Below are 24,354 nucleotides of genomic sequence, written 5' to 3'. Positions count from 1 at the left end.
TACTGAACTACCACTGCATTTTCCAAGACCATGTGTTTTCCAAAAGCCTATCCAAGGAAAATGAGCTGACCACAGCAAGAACATGTACATGCTTCCAACCCTGCCTATCCTTCTCTGCCCTAAGGGCAAAATCATATTAAATCCTCCACAATATCTGCTTCCTCGTGGTGAATGAGGCCACTCTGCTCCATATGTGGTTTTCCCACAAATCTCCTAATGAGCCCCAGATTTATCAGAGGTGGCTGGCGCCCACCGGGCCCTCAGGCGGCCGGTGCAGGCTAGGCCCTGAGGTGGCTGGTGCCTCGTCGGTGCCCACCGGCCTGAGGGGGCCGTGGAGGCCGCGGGACGTTGTCTCGGAGCCCCGAGGAGGCTATCGGTGCCCGTGACAGCGGCGGCGCCCCGGGCGAGCCCTGGCCGTGTGGCGGGGAGGACCGAAGTGATAATCGCGCTGGGCCCGGCCAGCCCGGGTCTCGAACCCGCGGTCCCGCAGCGGCGAGCGCCCCGAGCGGGCCTGTGGGTCCGCGCGCCACTGCGTCAGCACCTCGCGCTGCCCCGCCCCGCTCCACCGTCTCGTGACCGGCGCTGCGGCGGCGTCAGCTGACCCGCTGCCTCACGTGACTCGCCGGCGGGTGTGCGGGCGGCGCGCGGCGGCGGCTGCCGGCGGGGGATGGAGCTGTGAGGGGTAAACGCCGTCGGGAGCCGCCGCTGCCGGCGTGGCCGGGCCCGGGGCGCGGAGCGGGGGGAGGAGGAGGAGGAGGGCCTGGGCTGGGCTGGGCCGGGCCGCGGCGCGCCCCAAGGGGCTGGGGCAGCGCTCTGGCCTCCCCTGGCGCTGGGCCTGGCGCGAAGGGCCGCGCTGGCCGGGCCCGGCGGTACTGCAGGGGCCCGCCAGCCGCCGCGCCTCAGGGGCTCTGGCAGGCCGCGGCACCGCCTCGGGGGCTGCCCTGCCGCCTCTCTGCCGGCCTGGGGTTTTTATCGTGTGGAGGACAAAGTAAAAGCGCGGCCCTGGGAGCCTGCGCCGGGGGCTGCCGGGGCAGCTGCTGCCCGCCCGGGTTAGGTGAGCTGCCGTCTAATCCCCGTGATCCAGATCAGCGGCTCGGGGAGGAGTGCGGGTCCCGGCTCTCCTCACCCGTGTGCCAGCCCCAGCTGCCACCGCACCAGGCGTGTGAGCTCTCCGTTGTGAAATCTTCCCGGGTGTAGCCCTGGCTTCCTCGTTGTGGCCGCTTCTCGTTATGAAATGTGGAAGCGGCAAAGGCCAATCATCAGGAGAGATTTCTGCGGGCGAGTTTGAAGAAATAACATCTTGGGGACTTAGTGCTGGATATTAGGCGACTTCTAAGTTGCGTTAGTGAACTGAGCTTTCCTGTTGAGCTAAATAGGAAAAAAGAAACAGTTGTCCCCTCCCCCAGCTGCGTTGGTTTTGAAAAATGCAATGCAGGGTGTCATAGCTGAGATTCTGTTTTGACATCACTGTATGTCTTTTCAAGTATGGCCCTGAAACATCTGTTTAGTGGGTTCTTTACTTATAGTATAGTATACTGCTTGAGTGTCTTCTGTTTGGAAATCCCATTTTTCCTAATAACATAGAAATTAAACAGTATAAATTATGGGTAGTAATGCAAAATCCATGCTGAAATAATATACTGAACTTTTTTTGGGCATTAGAGTAGTTGGTTCAAAAAAAGGTACTCTAAAGGAAAGCTTCAAGGGTTGGTATATTTTAAGCATTTTATAGATGAATTGTGCTTATCTGACTAGCAAAACGTCTTGGCAATGTGATTATGTTACTTACATCTCTTTGTAACAGCACATGGAAGATTATTACACCTCAAAGTTATGTTGCAGGTGTGCTTAGGAGCAAGTGTCAAGGGAAACTCTTATGGGATGCTACCCAGCTGTTGAATCTGAAATGAGAAAAGTGTGTTCTAATGAATTTCTGGCATTACACACTTATAAATGAAAACTTGCATTCATCGTGAGTACTGAACAAGGTAAAAATGGGTCAAAGCACTGCTGGTCTTGCAAGGTTAAATACTTTTTTTTTTGAGATATGGATGGTTTGGTCATTTGGTATTAAAATAGTAATGTTATTAATCGTGGAATCATAAGTAGCAAGGTAGCTAGCTCAGTGCTGTATATAAAGTTGGAATTCCAGAACCTGTTCTTGGAAGTCCTGAACTTTGGTTCAGCATGGTCTATAGAGAGATTCTTGTATAAACTTTATTTTTTATTTTCCTGTCTTATTTTTTTTTCTTTCTCCCCCCCCCCCCAGTTGTATAGCAAACACTTTTTGCTGTGATTGGCCAGAAAATGCTTACAATGGCATTTTCAAAAGCAGTTTTAATCCTTAACAGGGGCTCTATCCACGTTCAGCAGAACTAGAGCCATAGTTTCTACTCACTTACTATCCTAGTTTGGTAGGGAGTGTCCTGAATGGACAATGCTTAGGAAAAAACCACCACCTTGACAGCATTAGCTTGATTAACTGTACTTGTGCTGTAGTATTGAATGTTTGTAAATTGATAGATTTATGTGTTGTAGACAATTCCATTTATGTATACTCATCATAAATATAATAAATACTTACGAATATTTCTTAAGCGTGTATATCAGAAGCAATTGAAATAACAAAAATAGCTGATAATGGTAGGTGAGACCATACTATGACAAACTACTCACCCATACGTTACAAAAAGGTGCTGGTCATAGAGGTACACGGTGTAAACAGCAGGTCATTTGTCCATTCTTACTGCTTATTCTAGGTTCTATTTGAACACTTGGTATTTCTTGCTTTATTCTGTGGTCCTTGTCTTTAAACTTCATGGCTTTCATTTTACAGTAGGTCAGTATGTATTTTTTTGGCTAGCTAGCATTTGTTTCTGTTTTTCTTACCATTCTGTAGCATTTCGGTCTTTACTTCTTATTTGTTATTCCCCATAGTTCTGATTTCAAACTCTGTCTCCCCCTCAGATAAAACAAACATACAAACAAACATTTAAAACTCTTCTACTGAGCTTTTTTCCTTGTATGTATTTGACACTACCTCCACTGAGTAGGTACCTGAAATGAGAAATTGTCTTACTTCCCGTGGCTATTAGAAGTTCAGGAAAACCAACCACAGACAAAAATGGTGGGGGAGAAGTCCACTAGCTTAATGATTCCTGGGGGCTACAACTGTTCCGCCTGTGCCCCTTCACTCTGAGCAGTAGAAAAAGACCCTCGTTATTCAGTTGAACAATCCATTTTTGCCTCTGATATTAAGGAATCATGAAGTGCTCTAGATCATTGGATTTTAAGCATGTTAAAAAGGTTTGCTGCAGGTCTGTCAGGTGTTTGTAACTTCAGGCTTGTTTAATGGTAGACTTGTCATGTGAAGTCTGAACTGTTGGTCTTCAAAAACTAACTTTAAAAGGTTGGAAAACTGTATTTATCGAAAGCAGTTATTCTTTGCAATGAGTCCATTACAGATTTTTTTCTTTTTTTTTCCCCTCCTTGGAAAAGATGTTTAGACTTTAATGGTGAGCTGCTTTTCCCAACCTGTAATGCAGGGAATGAGACTGTGTCATTGTAAACATGTAACTGTTTCCTTAGCTGATAAAATCTCTGGAAACTTTAGGTGTATTTGTAGAGGCTATTTATGTTTTAGTGGAAAACATGTGAACGTTATGCACCATCTGTCTTACTGAATAGGATTATGGATTTCTATGTTATGGCTCCTCTGTCTTTCACTTGCATATTTGCATGCTGCTGCTGGCACCATCTAAAACAGTTTATTTATCCAACATTAATTCCAAAGCCTTTTCTAGTCCTAGTCTAGTAAAATCCAAACAAAAACCAATTTAAAGCTTAAACACTTAAGAGTGTGTGTCAGCTGTAGTGGTGTCTCCCTGTATGGGTGAAGTTTACTGTAAACTTGGACATGTCTTTTATAGGGCCAGAGTTTAGTGAAGTGTAGGAAGAAATGTGCAGTGGATTCACTGAGTTTGGCATGTATTAAGGAAGATAATGCATCACAGTAGTCTGAATAAGAGGAAATTTAGTCTAATTTCAAGCTGTTGATAATTAGTAGACCTCCCATGGAGACCCATTATGTGAGATGATCCAGCTGGCACTAAACAAAGAACCCTTGTAACATGGTGATGACTGATGTTGCTTTTATTTTTCATGATACCTTCTGATATCAAAATCATCAGTACAGTATGACTAAGGATTGTTACAGTATGCACTTGGAGTATGAGGGACCTGAGGGGCTGTTCGCATGGGTTTCACCCCCCTCTCTGATCCTGCTGTTGTGAACTTTTCCCCCACAGTCAAGGCCACAGCATGAGGGAGGAAGTATATGCAGTCCTTTCACCCATCCTTCTCAGAGATAGGATATCTTTTCTCATCCATACTATTTCCAGAAGCAAAGAACTCCTTATCCCTTCTCCTTCCAGCCTGTTTTGGCGACCTGCTAGGGGAGAAGAGAGGGTAGTGCCAGTGAGGAGAGCACAGATAACTTCCGAGACCTTGACTTTCTGCTGTTGAATAGAATCAGCTGTGCAGGTGTGTGGCCACAGCTCAGGAGAGTGCCCAGAACCATGCTGGGTCAGGCTGGAGAAGCTTTTGTGGAATGGGACATGTGTCTGATCTTGTAAATATTCTGATCTCTGTTATCTGTACCTGCCTTGGCATTGTCTGTGTGATAATTCAGTGCCAGACATCATGGAGTGTATGGTATCGAGAACCTCGATAACTGGATGTCATCATCTCTTGTTATAAACAAGGCTCCTTAATTGAAGGAGGATGACTTATGCCAGTGACTAGATGTGCTTCATGGTGTTAATTTAATGGTTGGTTAACTTTCTTCAGCTTTAGGCTTTCTGAGTAGCTGAACAAAAGAATCAGCTAACAAGCCTTTCTTTAGCTGATCTCTAACTTCAACAGCCTTGATAACTTGTTGACCTTAGAAAGATTACAGAAATTAAGGACCTATGTGTGTTGTTTTGGGCAAACTTTGCTACTGTGTATTAATTCTTACAGATACAATATTTGATTCTCTCTCTAAAAAAAAGTGCTGTATTCTGTGCTCATTGTGAAATTTAGGTTAGTCTGCACTCTTTGGATACTGCAAATACAAAATACGACATTTACATTCTGTCAAGGTATACTTTTGTTTTGTCCTTCACTCCCTTATTAAAAAAATCCAGTAACTCTCCACCAGTTTGTTCTGTTTCTTAGTGACAGAATGTATATACACTTCTTGAGCTCATTTGCAAAGCAGCTCAACATAATTTGTATTTAGTACCTCTGTCTTGACTAATGCCGGTATGTGTGATGTTATTGAAAGTCTGTAATGTCAACAGGGATACCAAGACTAGAAAGTATCCTCTGTTTTGTTGAAGTGTTTAGCTTCCAGGAGAATCTTCTTTGCTTGAAAGAATTAACTAAAGTTTATCACATTTAAATGGCATTTAGTCACTTACTACTACTTAAAACACTGTCCTAATCTGAAAAATGATTGGAAAAGCTGCAACGTCGGAGTTGAATTTTTTTTTCTCCTCTTATATGTTCAGAAAACATTGTCTGTTGTATAGGTGCTGGAAAATATATATACAGCTGTGGAAATACGTTTCGGGCCTGTTTTATTGGATTTATTTGCAGTTAGATTGTTTGCTTATAATCTTTTTGTGGAATTGCAGTTGAAAGATGCTGGTGCTGCACACTCAGCCCACTTTGACTTTCAGGATGGGTGGTTTAAAAAGACTTTGCAACTGTGCACATGTGATTTGAAAGACAGGAAAAAAAAATTTGGAACCATGTGATATTCTTGGTAAAATCTGTTACAGTGGCTGGAACGGCACGTTAATGACATGGAATGAGATGTTTTTCTTCAGGCAAAGCTTTGAATCCTGAACTAATGGCAGATGTTCTTTCTTCCCCCCCCCCCCCCTTCCCTTCTACTAGCATCTTCCCTCTATCTTCAGAAGCAGAAAGCGTCAAGATAAAGACAGAAAAATGACTGAGTTTTGGCTGATTTCTGCTCCTGGGGAAAAAACCTGTCAACAGACATGGGAGAAACTACATGCAGCAACTACAAAAAATAACAATCTTTCTACTAATTCAAAGTTCAATATTCCGGACTTGAAGGTACATAGGCCCCATATCATGTCCTAAGAAGTGTGTTTCACTTTGTCTTTGTTTCTTTAGATGAAAACTGTAGATGGGGAATACTTGCAGATGTTTTAGAGAGAACAGCTGGTTTCTTTTGATGATTGTATGGATCAAAAAAATAATTTAGACAACAGTTATCTTTTTTCTGAAATTCTATGTTAAAAAATTATTCACTCTATAAGTTTTAAATGTTCAGTGAGCTAATACAGCAGATTTTTTCCCAAGGATTATAGCAGTTAGCTGAGTAAGAAAATTAGAACAAAATGGAGACTTGTGATCCCAGTATTCAGATTATATGGTTTCCTTTGTTTTTTTTGTTTTGTTTGGTTTTACTTCTGAATTGTCTGCTCCTTTTCTGGCTGAGACACAGTGAAAAAGCTCAATTTAAAATACAGGGGTTGATCAAACAGCTGCTGCCTTTCCCTGTCCAGGAGTAACATTCTTTTGTTAGAACAGTGGATGTCTCTAGCTGAGCGTTCCAGTTTGACCTGCTGATACGTGTTACAGAAAATGGAAAGAAAACGGTTTGAACTGTTACTGTGAGAAGCAAACACATATAAAATCTGAAAGCAGATTAATAGAATTATCAGGTTATAGAAAAGTTATGAGTCAGTGTATTCATTAAGAAAAGGTCTATCCTGTCATTGAAATGTTTCTTGAACAAGAATTGTGAGCTCAGTTTAACTGAGTGAAAGCTCATCGAAGCTTATCAAAATGAAGAGGAAAAAAATGCTACCAGTCTGTCTACAGGACGGATCAAGTTCACATGGCGTGATGCCTTGTTCCTGTCTCTGCTAAGGAACAAGCCCAGGGCAAAAAGTGCTTCAGTGTGTCTTTTAAGAGGGTCTTCCAGCTGCCATAACTTACGTTCACTTTTAGGCTGTCCTGACTTATTTCAGGGGATGTACTAGAAGAGATAAGAAGAAAGTTCACAAGAAATGTCTGTCTTCTCCCAGGACATCCTTAAACATGAGTCAGGATGGCTTTCAAACTGTAGGGTGCCTACAGCATTTAGAAGAGTTATCACTGAAAACTGATGTGGCTGGTTAGGGTTATAAACAATTGGTTTTGTTTCTATTCTACTTCCTAAAACGGGCAGAAGCTGAGTATACTTTAAATACGATGGAAAATAGTCTGGCTTCTGTGGACCTGGTAAAACTGGTTTAAGGAGTGAGATCCTTTAGCTAAAATTCATTGAAACTCAGTGATTTAGTCTCTGTTGAACAGCAACCTTATTGCTTAAGACTTACTTGCCTTGTGGCTTGTGACTAGTCAAAACATTAGCTTCCTTGTTCTGCGTATAGCTCCGAAGAAGGTGGGGCATGGAAAGTGATTTGGTTGTGACGATACTTAATGTGCTCCTTTCTGCTTCAAGGCTAGAGAACAGGAATCACGTAAAGTTGAGTGATCAAATACATAGAACAAAAATGCTACACTAAAAATAATGTTAATGGCATCTTGTCTAGATAGAAGATTCACTTATGCCTAATAATAGATCAGCAAGAAATACGAACTAGTAGCTAAAATATTAAAGGTAAGAAGAGTTGTCTTTTTGGAGGTATCTCCAACTTCCATTGCACAGAATGAACAAAACATTGAAGTACTTGAAGAGAGAACCAAAACCACTTACTATGTGACCTGCTTAAAAATAATCACCCTTTGGCTGTTTAGCTTGAGGATAGCTATACTGTTTTCACTTTTTTTGATGTCTTAGACCTATTTGAGACTTCTTTATGAAAGAGCTAAACAGAGTATTTTACTGTGCTGTAATTTTCATGTTTGAATTTGTGTAATTTAAAAACGTCTAAAATGGTAAGTGTGATCCCTGGCCCCATAAAGTTATATGTGTTGCTCTAGATTATTACATGAAATTAGGGAAGAAAATGTTTTCTGGAGGGGAAGGAATAAAGAGTGAAAGCTTGTAGGCACACCAGATACTCCATTACTCCAGATGCAGAAAGTCCAGACTTTTGTTAGTCTGACTGCTGCAGTACTCTTTTATCTTCAAAGTTTTTAATGTTCTGGTTGCCTCCAGCACTAAGATACCTGATTACAGAAACTACAGATTTGATCTAAAGTAGTAAATCAAATGCTGAAGTGCTGAAGCAAGTGACTTCTGGGAAGTGCAGCCAATTCGGAATGTAAAAGTTGTTTTAACATGTTTTGGATGGCTGGAATGCAGGACTGAAACTGCACCGGAGTGAGTTAGATCTGATACAGTGCTGCTTTAGGGGTATCTTTAGCAAACAAAACAGTCTGACTTTGTTAAATCATCAAGTCTGAAATCTTAGAGTACAACATTTTATGTAGTTCTGCAAAGCTACCTGTTCAAAAGAGTTAGCTTTTATTGTCATTTGGTTTAATCTTTCTAGGTTTATATGCGATTGTCGATGCATTTTTCTTTCCTTCTAGGTTGGCACACTGGATGTTTTGGTTGGTTTGTCAGATGAGCTGGCTAAATTGGATGCGTTTGTGGAAGGGTAATAATTTATTTTCACTAGCATACAAAATATTAAAATAATGATGTGATGGTTTGCTGAGTCCTAATAATACACAGGTTATTTCCAGCTTCCAGCTTTTTTGTGTTTTGTAGTGATCCTCTGCAGACAGTGAGCAAGCTAAGATTTCAGAAAGCTAAGCAGCTCTTTTTCCTATATCTGTACTTGAAAAAAAATCAAATCTGAATTTCATGTGGAATAGTGGAACATTATGCATTGATGAAGGATGGTTCTCCCTGTAGTAGTGCTTTGTGCTGCTGGGTCTTGGAGAGCTGTTACGAATTGGGCCTGACAGCTGCAGGAATTGATGATGAAATGGAGTAAAAACTGTTCTTTTAGCAAGTTGTAGTGCTATTTACAGACTTTGAGAAGGTAACCACATTGTTTCCTAGTCTACAGAGATGATTAAACAGCATTTATATTGAAAGGCAAAACCTATCAATTTTGAAGAAACTGATGGTCCTTTGAAAGTGATTTTGAGCAAGTTTAAAAAATTTTCACATAACCAGAACTTGTGGAGCCATCTTCTGTTTCAAGGGGAGAAGTGTTAAGTAGCTGGGTTTAGATAGAAAAGGAGACTATTTGGCATGGCATATGTGAGTAGTATTAAACATATCTTTTCTAGTGAGGAAGGGAGGTCTTGAGTGTCAGATCTCAGATCTCTCCTTAAGAGGGCTTAAGGCTAGGGTTTCTCCGTAGCTCTTCCATTATCTCTGGTGTTTCATTGTCATGGTTGCTTTGTGTTTAATCTGGATTCTTGGTGATTTCTACCTTGCTATCTATTTTTGGAAAGGAGTTAAGATTTTGAAAGTACTGCAGACTTCAAAAAAGGGTTGAAATATAGTGAGATTACACCTGGGGTCAACCACTGTTACCTGGAGGCAAGGGAAGTAGCCTCACCTTGTTGAGAACTGATGAGTAGCAACACTAGAGAAGGATTTAAATAAAGTTCTGGCATGTGTTTGAGAAGTTGCTCTCCGTCAGATACTGAGCCAGGTTTGTGCTCTTGGAAAGCTTGTGTGTAATGCAATCAACTCTTCCTTTTTTGATCCAATCTCAGGCAATTTCAGATCAGTTTCATAAATGGTATTTCTCAAAATGGCAGGTTTTTTTCATTTCTTTTTTCATATCTTTTATCTTTCATTTTTCAGTGTTGTAAAGAAAGTGGCCCAGTATATGGCTGATGTTCTAGAAGACAGTAAAGATAAAGTGCAGGAGAATCTTCTGGCTAATGGAGGTAAAGTGTTAACCACGATATGTGTATCCTAAAAGTGTAGGAGGAAAGGCAGTGATCCTGAAATATACTGAGTGCTGCTTCTCTGTATGATGTTCTGAAAGCCTAGTTTAGACATGGAAGTACTTTCATGAGTCACTTGCCCTGAAACAAATTGTAGAATTCAGAATGGCAAGAAATTAGATCTACATGTTAAATACTCACAGAAACATTTTGATACTTTAGGGCTGTATTTTGTCATCACTGGCCTCTGGTGGAACATAAAAATTACTGTTACTGATCACTGTAAGCATTCTTTGTATTTGTCTGTCATCTGAATAGGTATGATTTTATGTAAGCTTTGCTGGAATACTCAGTTCTCAAATTGTGATAAAATGTCTTCATAAAACTAGTTGTTTCATGGAAATACTTGTCCATTTGTTATAGTAGAGAGTTGCATTGGTCTCTAAATCAATATTTTGTTTTCAAAGTCATTTCATAAAATTTAACACAACTTGTGTTGGTGCAAGAGGGGCTTAAATGAGTGGATTAACATGAAGACAAATGCAGTGGTCCTAATTAACACGGTTATTCTTAAAGAGGAGCTTGGAGTAGTCTTTCTTATAGACAGCTTTACAAAACTGTTACTTCAGATGACCCACATAATCTTTGCAGCCTTTTTTCCCCTGTTGTAACACTTCCTTCTCCCACCCTTTTTTCAAACACAGCAAAAAATAGTTGGTCTTGTCTGTACTTACCCAGCCATCATTGACATAATAGTAAATATTGTTTAGGGTTTACAGACATGGAGAAACCAATATCTGAAGGCAGAGGTCACAGATAATTTGATTGTTAATTTTCAAATTTCTTAAGCAACAGGGTCCATACATGTGAAGGTCCACAATCTGTTACAGTTCTCTTCTGTTACAGCAATCCTACATGGAAAATAATACATCAGTCTATAGTCTATCTTAACAAAATTGTTCTTTAAAATTTTAGTTGACTTGGTCACCTATATAACAAGGTTCCAGTGGGATATGGCCAAATACCCAATCAAGCAATCCTTGAAGAATATTTCAGAAATTATTGCAAAGGTAAGGTAGTTTGTGTTTTGTAAAACTTTTCTGCTTGAACTTGAGATATTTATGCACAAAACTTGGTACTCAAAGCTATTTGTCTATTTTTTGTTAAGTTCTTGTGGCTTTGGTAACAATAGTAGTGAACCTGGTGGCAGTGTCTGTGTTTTAGTAACCAAAGGGTGTATTAGGATGGGGATAGGATTTGGAGAGTGTTCCCTGAAGGCCATCCTGCTGTCTTTGCCCATTTTTGTTTCCTGAGATCGCTGAGTTAACAAATACATAACTACCAGATAATGTCACTTACATTTAAGTTTTGCTGTACTGACATGCCATTTGTCTGATGTTTTCAAACTTTGTGGGCTACTAGCAGTGAACCAGGGAACAAACCTACCGTCTGAAAGCTATGGCACTCAGTTGTGAGGGGGGAAAAGTAAGCCTTCAGTGTTAGGTGAAGGAAGGCTCATTTGAGTGTTGTCATGGATTTTCCCCTTGTCTTTACCTTGGTAAAGTTTTTCTCACTTCAGGTGTTTAATTTGTTTTGTACTTGCTGTGAGCATAGATAGGGTCCTCAGCAGTGACTTGCTGTATTCAAACAGTGAAAGAGTTCTCTGTAAGCTACTCTTGCTTTAACGTCTTCCAAACTTTTTCAGTTGTTTGTTTGTTTTTTTTTTTCTTTTCTGTAATCTGCAAACTGGCTTTTGGAATTATCTGTGTCAATAAAATACAAAACCCAGGGAAAAAAAGCAGCTGCTTCGGGTGTCTATAGAGATAGTTTTTGGTGCTGGGTATGTGGGAACTATAATCAGGGTGGGGATGGGGGTAAGTGCTGGCAGACTCATGCTTTGCTGTAACTGTAGATTCTCTAGGTATTAGTTTCTTTCCTGAAACTATTAGCTTAATTTTTTTGCAGAGATTACAAAATCTTAATACATGACTGAATTAAAAGGGGGGTGGTGGGGGGAACATCTTCAGCTGTGTTTTGCCTCATTTTTGGAGCTTACCTGTTGCCATAGTATAGAACTTGGTTTTGTAGCAATTAAGTTTGTTGAAAAAAGCAACAAACAACATGAAGGAATATGTCCTTTATTGAAATACTGTCAAGGATTCAATGCATGTTATCTTGTGTTCTGGAGTTTGCTGCATAAACCGTCTGCTCACAGCAAAGTTGTACTCCAGAACCAGAACTTTAAGTTAAATAATTGGCTTACATTCTTCATCTGCTTTAGGGACCTTTTTGTGTTATTAGACTGGATACTAAATGCAGAGGAACAGGTGTGCCTAAATCATCTTGTTTGAGGGTTTCCATTTCTCTGCATGTTTAGCTGTACCTGTCTTCTATACAGACAGCTTCAGGGATACCTATGTAATTAATCTAATTTCAGATAGTTTGAAAAATGTTTTCAATATGAGCCACAGATGTGTGTCCATAAAGTGGAGAAGAGAAGGGAGATGACTGAAATTGCCTTATACGCTTGTAAGAGTGACCCCTAAGAGATAATGTCGCAGGACTTGAAGGAGTTTTGTCTCAAAGCAGAGTCCTGACATAGTTAACATCTTCACTTTGGCATGTGGTTAAACATGAAGATACAGGAAAATTTATAAGTCACATTAATTAAAATCCGTGAAGCTTCTTGAAACATTGATGTTAAAATAACTTGAAAAGCTTGTCATATCACAAGATACTACTTTTCTTGTATGGTTTTACATTCTCCTCACTCACTACAGCAGCAGATTCTGATGTCTGCCAAAATGAGAGTAATGGCAACTGCAATAGGGAAGTCTGTCAGTTAAGGAAAATTATAGCAGTGTTGGAAATACTTAATATAAAAGGAAATCTACTGAAACTATCCATCAAGTGGTTTTAGCTTTTAACTTTCAGAAGTGTTGTGAAACCCAGTGTCAATACTGAAGACCTCGAAAATGGTGTCTGTGCCATGTGAGAGCTGTCACTTAATCTAGTCATTCTTTGTGTTTGAAATTATAGTCGTAAGACTGTTACGCAAGGAGACAACCTCAATACCCTTAATGGCCTAGTCCAACATTTCCAGGAACCCAGCTGTCTGCTAAAGTGCAACAGCTCAGTTGTATAGTTACAAGAAGATGCTTGTATATTGCTGATGACTGTGTAAGTGGTTTAAATTTCTGCGTTTTGGGATGTGTGGAAATAGGCCCATTATGTTAGAGTGATACTTTCTTTAGCAATATCATGAGTCTGCCTCATTTTGCAGTGATGTTTATGAGTTATCCACCAATTCTGCTACTAAAAGGAAGTTTGTATTGCTGCTTCATTTGGCAGTATTTCCAAGAGCCCTGCTGTGACACTGGGGTTTGCAGCTCTGCGTTCTCTAACATTTTAATAGGACGCAAAGCTCATTCTTGTTTATGGTAGACTCCAGTCAGTGCAGCAGGAACTGGCTTTTGTCTAAGCAGTTGTCTTTTAAAAGGCTACTGACTTTACAAGTGAGAGCAATTAGAGTATTGACAATTAGGAAATGATGAATGGAACTAGTTTGTAAAAGCAGTGTTTGGTATCAGTGGATTTTGCTTTTTGTCATTAAGCAATGCATAGTTAGGCTGTTGTTGAAAGTTTGGATCCTTGGAAAAGGCAGAAGGGAAAGTTGTTGGGAAAAAGTCCAAATGCAAAAAGTTACTGTCTTAATAGCTTCTGATTAATTTTTCCCTTAATGCTGTCTTTGAGCTGTAAAAAAAAAAAAAGTGCCACTTCTTGTAGTGTACAAAAATTTTAATGAGTGTGTGCTTTGTGATGCCTGCTGAAGTGCCACATGCTTTGCTAAAGGTTATATCAGTCAAAGTTATTAAACAACCTTAAATACTCATCTGTTTAAAAATAAATTGTCTTATTTTCAGGGCATTTTGTCTAAAACATTGCTGTATCTGTAAAGGGTGCAAGCCATTAACGTGTTGCCAAATGAAACTTCATGTTCAGGCTTTTAAAGACTCAGAATTTCTTACTACAGACAAGTAAACTTTTGTGTTACTATAAACAAGTTCACTATATAAATAAGTGATATTGCTTTTGAGAGACTCACTTTGTTGAAATAAAATCATATCTGGATCCCCAGCTGAAGTGTTCTATGCAAACAAATTGTTTTGTCAATGGTCTAAGCCCAAATAAAGGGCGAGTCCCTTGATTGTGTTCGTATACTTCTCCCAGGGAATTTTTATATGCTTGTGCCTGCATACCATAGTGAGGAGGCAGTGAGGGAGGGAGTAGCAGGATTACGATGCCAGACCAATGCTGTAGCACATTCTTTTAGTTATCCAACTGTTACTGAATGTATTGATTTTCAAAATGCTTCCTTGTATGAGGTACACCTTAAAAACAGTATGATCGGATGTTTAAGACCTGTTAGTTGCTTTATTTGTTTTTTTGTTCTTACACTTGCTTCCAAGTTTACCTAGCTGGGAATGAATCATTTTTGATAATCATGCTAATTAATCCAGGACGATGATGAATTTGGGAGGGAATGGCTTATTTAAACAGCAATGGCAAGCTGAATGTCAGAATCTGAGTCTAAACAGTAAAGTAGTTGGGACTTTGATATGAAAGTTAGAAAGATGATTGAAGGCTGCTGTGACAGTAAATGTAGAATGCTGCCTCTACTTGATTAGACAGATGTTTTTATTGTTTGAAATTGTATTCAAGTCTGAAATGTTGTTTATCTGTCTACCCTGGAACTGGCCCAATGGAACTTCACACATTCCAAAATACATAAATTTTTACTAAATGAAGAAAGTCTCTATAAAACAGATTTTTCCTTTATAGTTGTGAGCCGCTGCCAATGTAAAACAGCAGCATAAAAGATGACTTTGTGAAGGGAGATGGTGATATAATTTATTGTATTTTCCTTTGCAAACATATGAAATGGGAAGTAGCTCTGGGGAAGAAAAAAAAAAAGACATAATTGTGGTAATATTTAGAACTGTAAATAGTAACAGCCACTTGGAATGAAGAGATGATGCATTTAGTTGATAATCTGTCTTTGACCAAGGCTATTCGTCTCAAGAAAAGGTGCAAACTGCAACAGGCCAAGACAGTTCAACGGTTTCTTTTGAAGTTGTAGATCAGGGGTCCTCAAACTATGGCCCGTGGGGCAGATACGGCCCCCCAGGGTCCTCAATTTGGCCCCTGGTATTTACAGACACCCCCCCCGCCAGGGGTTGCGGGGAGGAAACCAAGCAGCCGCAGATGACTGCCTGCCACTGCATCCGCGCGCCGGCCCCCTGGTTAAAAAGTTTGAGGACCCCTGTTGTAGATGATGCAAAGCAATAATGCTTGGGTTACTTAATTCTTGATTTGCTGCTCAAAACTGTACCATCATTCTTGTCACTGAAACTCTGAGAGGAAAAGTATAATGAGAAGTGAGGTAACAGCTGGAGGAAATGGTACCCAGTGTTCACAAGTGTACAGCTGGTGCAGTAGCATGTCCAGCTGATGCCAGAAGAGGATGTGTAATTTCTATTGTTGGCTGATTTTCCCTTAAAGGAATTCTACATATTAGAGTTTTCTGAGTTTTGAGTGAAGTTTGTCAAACACTAGAGAAATAAACATTTTAACTTGTGTATTTTTTATTAAGTTCTTCTTGGCAGATCTAAGCTTTGAAATTAAGAAATCATTTTAAAACTATTCTAGTTCTTGAGATACTGTTACTTTTCTGTCTTCAAGGGAGTAAACCAGATTGACAATGATCTAAAAGCAAGAGCCTCAGCATACAATAATCTGAAAGGGAACCTTCAGAATTTGGAAAGAAAGAATGCGTAAGTCATGTTGTTTTTTGCTAATGTAGCATAGGAAAGTTATCTACCCATGAAAACTTAGTAATGCGTGAAGAGGGACAAGCTCTAAGCTTGATGTATTTTTAAGGTGTTTATCAATCTTGAATAGCAGCTGTCATAAAAGCACATTTATTACCAGCTGTCTTGTTGGTAATAGCTCACTTGTGATTGATAAGCAAATATGAAATACACAAAAGCATGTACAAATAGTACAAATTGCTGGAGCTTTTGAGAGAAGCTTGCTGTTAAAATTGTGCGTAACACTACTACTTCAGTGTCTGTCTAAACAAGGTAATCTTTCCCTTTTCTGCAATTTATGTTTCAAGCATGTCAATATTACTGGATTTCTTCCCTCAGAATTAACCAGCAGAGACAGCTGTTGCATACATGCAGATAATAAATTAAACAAGGACTGCATGCTGTCTTGTCACGTACCTGTGATGATTATCTGAAATCCAGTGGATGTACAGTAGTTTGCGCAAATATGGTTGATTAATTTGACCCAGCCCTACCATTACAGTTAATGGTACGAGCCTGCTGGCCGATTCAGAGCCATGGGTCATACTGATGATAGCCGTTTTATGAGTGAGCCATAAGTTACGTGTTAAGCCATGGTAATTTGTCAGCTAAGCCCTATTAAATCTGTGTATTTTCTTAGTCTTCTGTGAATATGAGGTAACAAGCTGCTTTGGATTTTTATTGAGGTTCTGTATGTAGGTCTGTAGTAGGTTAGTTGTAACTTGGGTTTCATATACTAGTCTTCACAATTAATGGTTTTAATGGTTATTGTGTTTTTAAAGCGCTTTTTAAGAGAGTTTAAAAGGCTTCTTAAATGAGTGAGGTATTGGGAATATGGAAATGGCGCACAGCAGTGGAGCTACTGATAAAAACTTCCAGTGACTTTAGACAGTAAGATTTGAAATACGTATGAGGATGTTTTGTTTGCTCTGCTAATAGCAAATGCTTAGGTAAAATACATTTTAGAAAATGTTGTACTGTCAAGCACTGGAAACTGTTGTCCAGATTAATTCAGTTCTTAAATATGTATTTACTCTGGTTATCTTTGTTTTTCTGCAGGGGAAGCTTGCTAACCAGAAGTCTTGCTGATATTGTAAAGAAAGAGGACTTTGTACTCGATTCAGAATATTTGGTCACGTTATTAGTGATTGTTCCGAAGTAAGTTTATTGTCTGTCCTAAGAGCAGAATAAAACAAGAAATTTGAATCAAATGAGAGATCCCACAACCTTGTAAAATTGTAAGAAAGGGCATCAAAATTTATTTGGAGTTTTCTTGGATGAACAAACACAAACGTTTGAATGGTTAGTAGAGGCAAATGAGCCTGGGTGCCTGTATTCCATTGTTCATGGGAACTCATCATAAGAAATGCTGAGTGCTCGTGAATTTCTTTAACTGGAGATTAGATTTATATCTCTAATATTAGTTGGTGACTAGTCATGTTGCAAAGTTACTTACAAAAATAATAAGTACTGAACAAAAATAATAAGTACTGAGCAAAAACATGACTTGTTTTACATTAGAAGGCTTAATGATTTAATTATCCTGGTTAGGACTATGCTGGTTTTCAGCCCTTAGTGAGCAAAGTGAACTCTTTACTGCTTTGCTCTGTGCTTTTTCAGATTACCAGAACACTGTTTTTTTACTTAGGTAAGTCTCTACCAGTGGAACACTGCTTATGTCATGTCAGAGGTTTGTTGGGGGAACAGGTTGTTCCTGTCTGAAATGTTTAAACAAAAAACCCCTACCTTTTCCCCTGGCCAAGGAAAATGGTGACGCAGATGTCCTGAAGACTATTGTAAAATGAGAAAATGGCACTAGACTGTCTTTTTGGAGCTGTAAACAAAGAAAGCTTCTAACTTGTGAAGATAGCTGGTAGGCTGTTTGTCACATGAAGGCAAAACAGTTTTGCAGTGGCTTTAGCACAGTAGTCCTCAAACTACGGCCCGCGGGCTGGATACGGCCCCCCAGGGTCCTCAATCCGGCCCCCGGTATTTACAGACCCCCCCGCCGGGGGTTGTGGGGGGAAACCAAGCAGCCGCAGATGACTGCCTGCCACTACATCCGTGCGCTGGCCCCCTGGTTAAAAAGTTTGAGGAACCCTGGTTTAGCAGAAAACAGGTGGTTAGTGTATCTCAACTGTTATTTTACCTTTGACTTTGTTTTGGTGTTGAAAGGGTGACGCCTCTTCGCCACCAACTACAGAAAGGCAGGGCTTTCAACATTCTCAGTCCTTCAGACAAGTGCAGGACTCTGGGGAACCCATCTTTAATTGTGGGAAAAATTTTCCTGTTAGTAACTCAGAAGAGCAGAGTTATACAAGGAGTTTCTGATAAACCTAGACAGTTAAGTCCACTTGGTCCCCTGCACTTAATGATGACTAATATAATTTCACAGTTCTTCTATTTCAAAAATTTCATGCTTGTAAACTTAAATGAAGACTGAAGATAATGATAGCAAAAGTAACATACTTTAAGATTATTGCTAAATAAACTATAAAACCAGCACGAGGACTGTCCCTGATGTCTTGTGTAATTCTGACAACCTACACCTGCTTGGTGTAGGTGATGATTAAATGTTTTTAGTCATTCAGTGTTATTGGAAAAACTTGATCCATTAATCTAAGATTTCTTACTGCAGTACTGAAAGTCTAACCGTAACCCGTGTGTTCTGTAGGTTAAATTATAACGACTGGGTTAAGCAATATGAAACTCTAGCAGAGATGGTTGTACCACGTTCCAGCAAGTAAGTTGTTAAATGCTACATCTCATATTTGTATGTGCTGTATTTTGGAAGTGTTCTTTATCTGTAGTGACTTTGAATTTTAGTGATTGGTCAAACACTTGTCAAAATGTCTAGCTTTATGGTTTTATCTGATCAAATAATTTTGTTGTGGTTGAGGAAGGAAAGGATTCAAAGGAACTTGAACTCTAGGGTTAACAGAATTATCAAACTAACTTAGGTGGGGAAAGTAAAAGAATTGAAAAGTTAATCTAGTTCAGGCCAGGCACACTCAGCTTCAAGCTAGTGCATGGTAGCGCTCAGCAACAAATACTAGCTGCTAGCCTGTAAGCTTTATCCCTGTCTTCAGAGGACTTGGAGCAAGTTACATATACTTTTTTGGGGCTGTTCAAAAATGAAGACCTGAAAGTGTAGATGGCTTTCTTGTGTGCAAAGAAAAGTAACTTGCCTCTTCCGGGCTAACAAAGCCCCTTGGTACCAAGCTGGTGCTTCGTGTCTGTGATGGGCAAGACTGAGGCCTGGATTTGATAGTACTGTTAAGCCACTTCAGCCGTTTTGTAACCACGTTGAAAGTAAAGTCAATGTGTAGCACAGAGAATTGATGTATTATTAATTTTAACTGAGGGTTTTGATCAGGTAGATCAAAATTACCAGCTTTATGCCAGTTAAAAAATCTGAACATGTTCTGGTTAACTTCACGTTTGAGTTGCATCAACTTAAGCCTAGTGGGAGATCTGCTAATAGTTCTTAATTATGGGGAAACCATGACCTTGGGGTACCTTAAGAGGCAGCTTGTTAAACTGTTGAATAATGCTTGTATTGAAAACAGTCTGACACTGAGGAACAGTCTAAATCTCTTCATGCTTTTTTCCTAAGGGGAAGTCTCAAAATAAGCAGTATTGTCTTAAACTATAAAATAGTAAATCTAGGCGTTGACTTTACAGCATAAGAAACTCTTTCTTACCAGTCTGTGTCTTTAATTTGTGTCCTTTTCTCTTTTAAATCCCTTTCCTTTTTCTTTAAAACACACATTTCTAAGAATTCTGTAGTCCAAACTTTTCAGTATTAAACCAGCTTTAGTTCCTTTTTCTGTAAAATAATTATAACTTGAACAAATACAGACATGTATGAAGTGTTTCTGAGTGGTGAGGTCTCTCAATATGAAATGGAAACTGCCAGCCTTTACAAAGGGAGTAATTAAGAGCAGTTGCTGAAGTTCCAATTACTTTCTGTACGAGGCGTTTAGTTTGGGAACTAATCCCATCTGATTATCTACGTTTTTGTTCTTGCCTAGTAGTGATAAAGTACAACTTAAGCTACTGTACGTCAGATCTGTGGTGACTTGAACCTTATTAATTCTGACACCTGGTGGTTTTTTTCTGTGTAGTGTACTCTTTGAGGATCAAGACAGTTACCTTTGTAATGTCACCTTGTTCAGGAAGGCGGTGGATGATTTCAAGCATAAAGCCAGAGAATATAAGTAAGGCTTGTTTTTGTGTGTTCTGTCTCTCATGCTTTGAAGGATCTCTAGATAGCCACTTTTGATTTTATTCAATTTCAACTGCAGATTTATGGTCCGTGATTTCCAGTATAATGAAGAAGAGATGAAAGCAGATAAAGAAGAAATGAATAGACTGTCAACTGACAAGAAGAAACAGTTTGTAAGTCGGTATAAACTAGTCATTATAGAAACATGAGACATCTAAGACTTGTTATTGCTACATTACCATTTCATGAACTTGTGATTCTGAGAAAGCATTGCAAGGATGACGTGAGGTAGTCAGCCTGCTATGCAGCTAATCTGCTCAGAGATAATTGAGTTCCTGGTAGCACAAATGCTTCCTACTGTGTTGAACCAAGTGCTGACGTTGCAGCTGATAATATATTGAAGTTTGAAAATAGACAAGCATTTGAATGAAGTAATCATACTGAAGAGACAACAGAATTCTCATTAAATTTCACTTTACTTAGTATTGAAACACCCTTGAGCCATTATGTCCATAGTGAACTCTGCCTTCTAAGTCGTCTGTATTATAGTACAGATATTGAATATCTGAATATCTGCTCAAACATGCTTAATGTGCTGATCTTTTTCTGAAGTTTGAATAACATAATTTTTTTCCCCTCTTCCCTTTCACAGGGCCCTCTGGTTCGGTGGCTGAAAGTTAATTTCAGTGAAGCTTTCATTGCATGGATTCATGTGAAAGCACTACGAGTTTTTGTTGAATCTGTTTTAAGGTAATGAGGTAGACCTGAATTGTGCTTTTCTTCTTAGACTTTGTAAGAATTTGTCTACCTTGGGTTTACCGAACTGAGGTGTGTGGATGCCACTTCTCTAGGAAGGGGGAAACAAGGAAGGAGGCAGTAAGAACAGCTGATGGCAGTAACTCTTGTTGCCAGCTGTGGAATATTTGAGATAGATAACTGTGTATCTTTCTCCTTGAATAGTCTTTCCACCAGTGCTTTAGGAATTATAGGTACTCTGTAAGTTGCAGCAAGGCATTTCTGCTGATTCTTAGCTTGCTTTGAGGTGCTTGTAAGAAGACCTTACTATATCTTCTATTTAAGTGGGAAATATGAATAGTTCAGAATAAAAAGTATTCAGGCTTTGAGTAGTATAGCTTGACATCTTAAAATATATGCATTTTCTTTAAAATGTGGCTTTCTAAGAATTTTGCCATCTAAACTTTTCAGTATTAAACCATTGAATATTCTAACTGTAAAACTTTGCTGCTCTTTTCTTTGTATGTATCCGGAAGTGTAGTTTTAAAGTTGACTTAAGAACAGCTGTAGTTGTTCTGCAGAAGGAAGGACCTGGATTTTTTTTAGAGTTGGAAGGACTTCTGTCTTAGAAAATGGGAAGGGTTTTTTTTTAGTCTTTTTGATAACTAATATCAAATATTGTTTATAAAGGAGACAACCAGAGGTGAAAAAGAAAAAAAAACCCAACCACATTAACTTGTAATCTAGCCTGTTTCTTAGCTGCTGTGGGATTGTTTTGATGACAAAATTGAGTAAGGAAGAAAGCTGAACTTGATTTGAATATTAGCAACTGTTTCCGCACACCTAGAAAGGAGGATTGAGTAGAGACTAGATTATCCGCCTAGTGGCAAAAGCAAAGTCTTGCAAGTAAAATAATTGTAATGTTCGAAACAGTCCAAGGCTTCAGGTAACTTTGAGAATTGTGCTAAGTACTCGAGGATTTAAAGTTATTTTAAAAGCATTTACACTTATGTTTTGTTATTTAAAACCTGAAGAAACAAGTTGTCCTTTATTTGATACCTTATGAATTGTAAAACAGAATGGTCTTGCCAAAATAAAAATGAGCAGAACTCCCTCTTCAGCAATAGGATTCTTTCTCAAAATAAAATTCTGCTTTGAATAATAAAAGAAATCTTATTTCAGCATTTTCATAGTTTTCTGCTTGACTTCCTCAGGTATGGTTTGCCAGTTAACTTCCAGGCAATGCTGCTTCAGCCTAATAAGAAAACAATGAAGAAATTGAGGGAGGTTTTGTATGACTTATACAAACACCTTGACAGCAGTGCAGCAGCTATCATTGATGTAAGTATTTTTGTAACTGCTACTCCCCTTCAATATTAGGTTCAGTTTGTTTAAACAAAAAAGCAGTCTATTGGCATTATTAAAAAGCTACACTTCTCCATATTGTCCATAGTTCTCTTACAGTACAGAAAATTGTCTCCTTATAAAAATCCCTATTTTTATAAAAATTGTATTTCACATTTTTGCGAAGTAGATGGTTTTTGAAGTCGCAACCAATGCATTTGGTGAGCTGTCTGGTATAAGTGTCTCATGTAATTTCTTCTTACTGCATTCTTTCTTGCTACTGATGGGAGGATATCTTATAGACTGCATACATATTCATATCCTCAAAGAATTCAAACAAAGTCAACTTTGATATGAAATTAGACTTAAGGAACTTGACCATGTGTCTTTTCTGAGTCTGGAAGGAATACACAAGTTGTCCACAGTCTACAGTAACAGTGGCCTTAATACTGAAACGACTTTTTTTTTTTTTTGGTTGCATTGCTATCATTGTTTTTAAGTTAACATAGTTGTCCTTCTCTGCTGAAGGAGGCTGAATTGATGTCAAGATGGAGTCACCCTTTCCATCTGTAGAAGTCGTTATTTTCATGTTTAAAACTGGTTTGCTGGGAGGCTTATTTTACTAATTTGTTTTGTATTGAAAAGCAGTGCTTTTCCTGGTTAAAGATTAACTAAAGATAGACCATACAATGAGTTTATCTGAATTTAAAAAGGCTAAAAATAATCTTTCTTAATGTTGTATTTAATGTGATGTTTTTCCAAAGTATTTCCAGGCCTTTTTTGGGGAAGGGGGATGTGAGGCAATTAAGGTGAAAATTAAAGATGCTGAACTTCATGTAACTTCCTGGATCATTCAGCACCCTGTAACATTCTTTTCATAAACTGTTTAGAAGTAGTAAACCATAATTGCAGTACTTAGCCTTCCATTTAGTGGCAGTGTGTTTACTACAGCAACAGATGAGGATTTACTGATACAAAACTACTTAGATTTTGAAAAAGCACTTGTATTTCATTTTGAAAAATACTGCTATTAATTTGTCGAAGTTCTACCTTTGTGTGTTGCTTGAACGGTTACTTGAACTTAAGCCCTGAAGTCTTGCCTATACTGTTTGCTTCTAAAACATATAAATGTTTCATCTACTTCTGAACAGGAGTCTGAATTGTAAGAGTATAACTGGTTTCAAAACTTTATTTACAGGCAACTATGGATATTCCAGGCTTAAACCTCAGTCAGCAGGAGTACTACCCGTATGTGTACTACAAGATTGATTGTAACTTGCTGGAATTCAAGTAAAAGTTCCCTAACATGACAATCTTTCCAGTGTTGGTGTAAACAAACAGAATTGAGGTTGAAGTACAGTAATACTTCTAACACTCTACTAATCCTATGCTTGCTTCTTATGTTAGGTGAATTTAACACACAGTGGTCCATCTCTAGACGTTTTCTTTTTAAAGAACAGTGTAGGTAATCTGCTTTTAACCAATTATGTCTGTAAATGTATATTGAGAGAACTGAAATATTTATAAACAGAGTGATTTATTTAAGGAAAAGCTCATTCCTCTTTCGTATGGTGGTCTGTGTTAATTACATTTACCATTGTTTATTAAAAAAAACTTGTTTACAGAAGAATAGTGTAAATGTTCATGGCCATTTTGTTTATTTGATTTAGTAGATACAATTGTGTTAACGTTGTTGAACTGTGATGTAAAGTATGTAAAATTGGTATGAAATTGTGCTTTCTGAATGGTGTAAAATTACAGTTGAAGCACTGTAAACACAGGAAAAAAATAAACATACCTGTGCAAATGTGTCACTTTCTTGTAGCACGTATAACTGTAAATACTTGTGTTTAAACTGAGGCGATGTATTAAGTCGTAAAGCCGATGCTGCATCCTGCATGCAGTGGTACAGAAATACAGTTGACTTCAGCACAAATACTTTTAAGAGTTGCAGGTATTTCTTTTGCTTTGTGCAGAAACGCTCGAGTATGTTGTTTGGCCACCAAACCTGTGTATAGATGTTTTTCATGTTTGTATCTTTGACTCTAAAGAAAACAAAAGACAGTTATTGGCAAGATGGGAGTAACCTAGAATGCTAACAAGCTAGGCTAACCTGGGATTTTTTGATTATTTTTTTCAGTCAGTTGAAGCTTGAGGCTACTTTATGACTTTGAATACAGCACTATTAGGTGCTCGCTTTTTAATTTTGACTGCATCCTTTCTACCATACAGGGAATATAACATATGTACATAGAGAGGGGTTGTTTATTTTGGTAGCAGTTATCACAGCTA

The 24,354-nt window shown here is 38.8% G+C and overlaps 1 protein-coding gene across 4 annotated transcripts; it reads left to right on the top strand.

Annotated features, from left to right (window-relative positions):
* The first annotated feature begins 569 nt into the window (after positions 1–569).
* Positions 570–23,876, top strand: ATP6V1C1 (ATPase H+ transporting V1 subunit C1). Of its 4 annotated transcripts, none has more exons than XM_080378029.1 (14): positions 593–682; positions 1,843–1,988; positions 5,944–6,126; positions 8,563–8,630; positions 9,800–9,885; positions 10,861–10,955; positions 15,628–15,719; positions 16,815–16,913; positions 18,430–18,498; positions 19,883–19,975; positions 20,063–20,156; positions 20,636–20,733; positions 21,933–22,059; positions 23,261–23,876. In XM_080378029.1, exons 3-14 carry the CDS (start codon positions 5,995–5,997, stop codon positions 23,354–23,356), a joined length of 1,149 nt encoding a protein of 382 aa, XP_080234155.1. In that variant the 5' UTR covers positions 593–682; positions 1,843–1,988; positions 5,944–5,994; the 3' UTR covers positions 23,357–23,876. The 4 variants fall into 4 exon arrangements, with proteins under 4 accessions (XP_080234156.1, XP_080234153.1, XP_080234155.1 ...); XM_080378028.1 differs by having other exon boundaries at positions 617–682; positions 1,805–1,988; XM_080378027.1 differs by lacking the exon at positions 1,843–1,988 and having other exon boundaries at positions 571–682.
* Positions 23,877–24,354: the final 478 nt, after the last annotated feature.

Source organism: Falco punctatus (genome assembly GCF_963210335.1).
Source record: "Falco punctatus genome assembly, chromosome: 3".
NCBI lineage: Eukaryota > Metazoa > Chordata > Aves > Falconiformes > Falconidae > Falco > Falco punctatus.
The sequence above is the reverse complement of the archived record's forward strand: the minus strand, read 5'-3'. Positions and strand labels throughout refer to the sequence as shown.

Excerpts from the sequence above, each read along its gene's own strand:
- ATP6V1C1 (XM_080378027.1), top strand. The coding sequence starts at position 5,995 with ATGACTGAGTTTTGGCTGATTTCTGCTCCTGGGGAAAAAACCTGTCAA. Across the intron at positions 9,886-10,860 it reads GAATCTTCTGGCTAATGGAG|TTGACTTGGTCACCTATATA; the intron begins GTAAAGTGTTAA and ends TTAAAATTTTAG. Across the intron at positions 22,060-23,260 it reads GTGCAGCAGCTATCATTGAT|GCAACTATGGATATTCCAGG; the intron begins GTAAGTATTTTT and ends CTTTATTTACAG.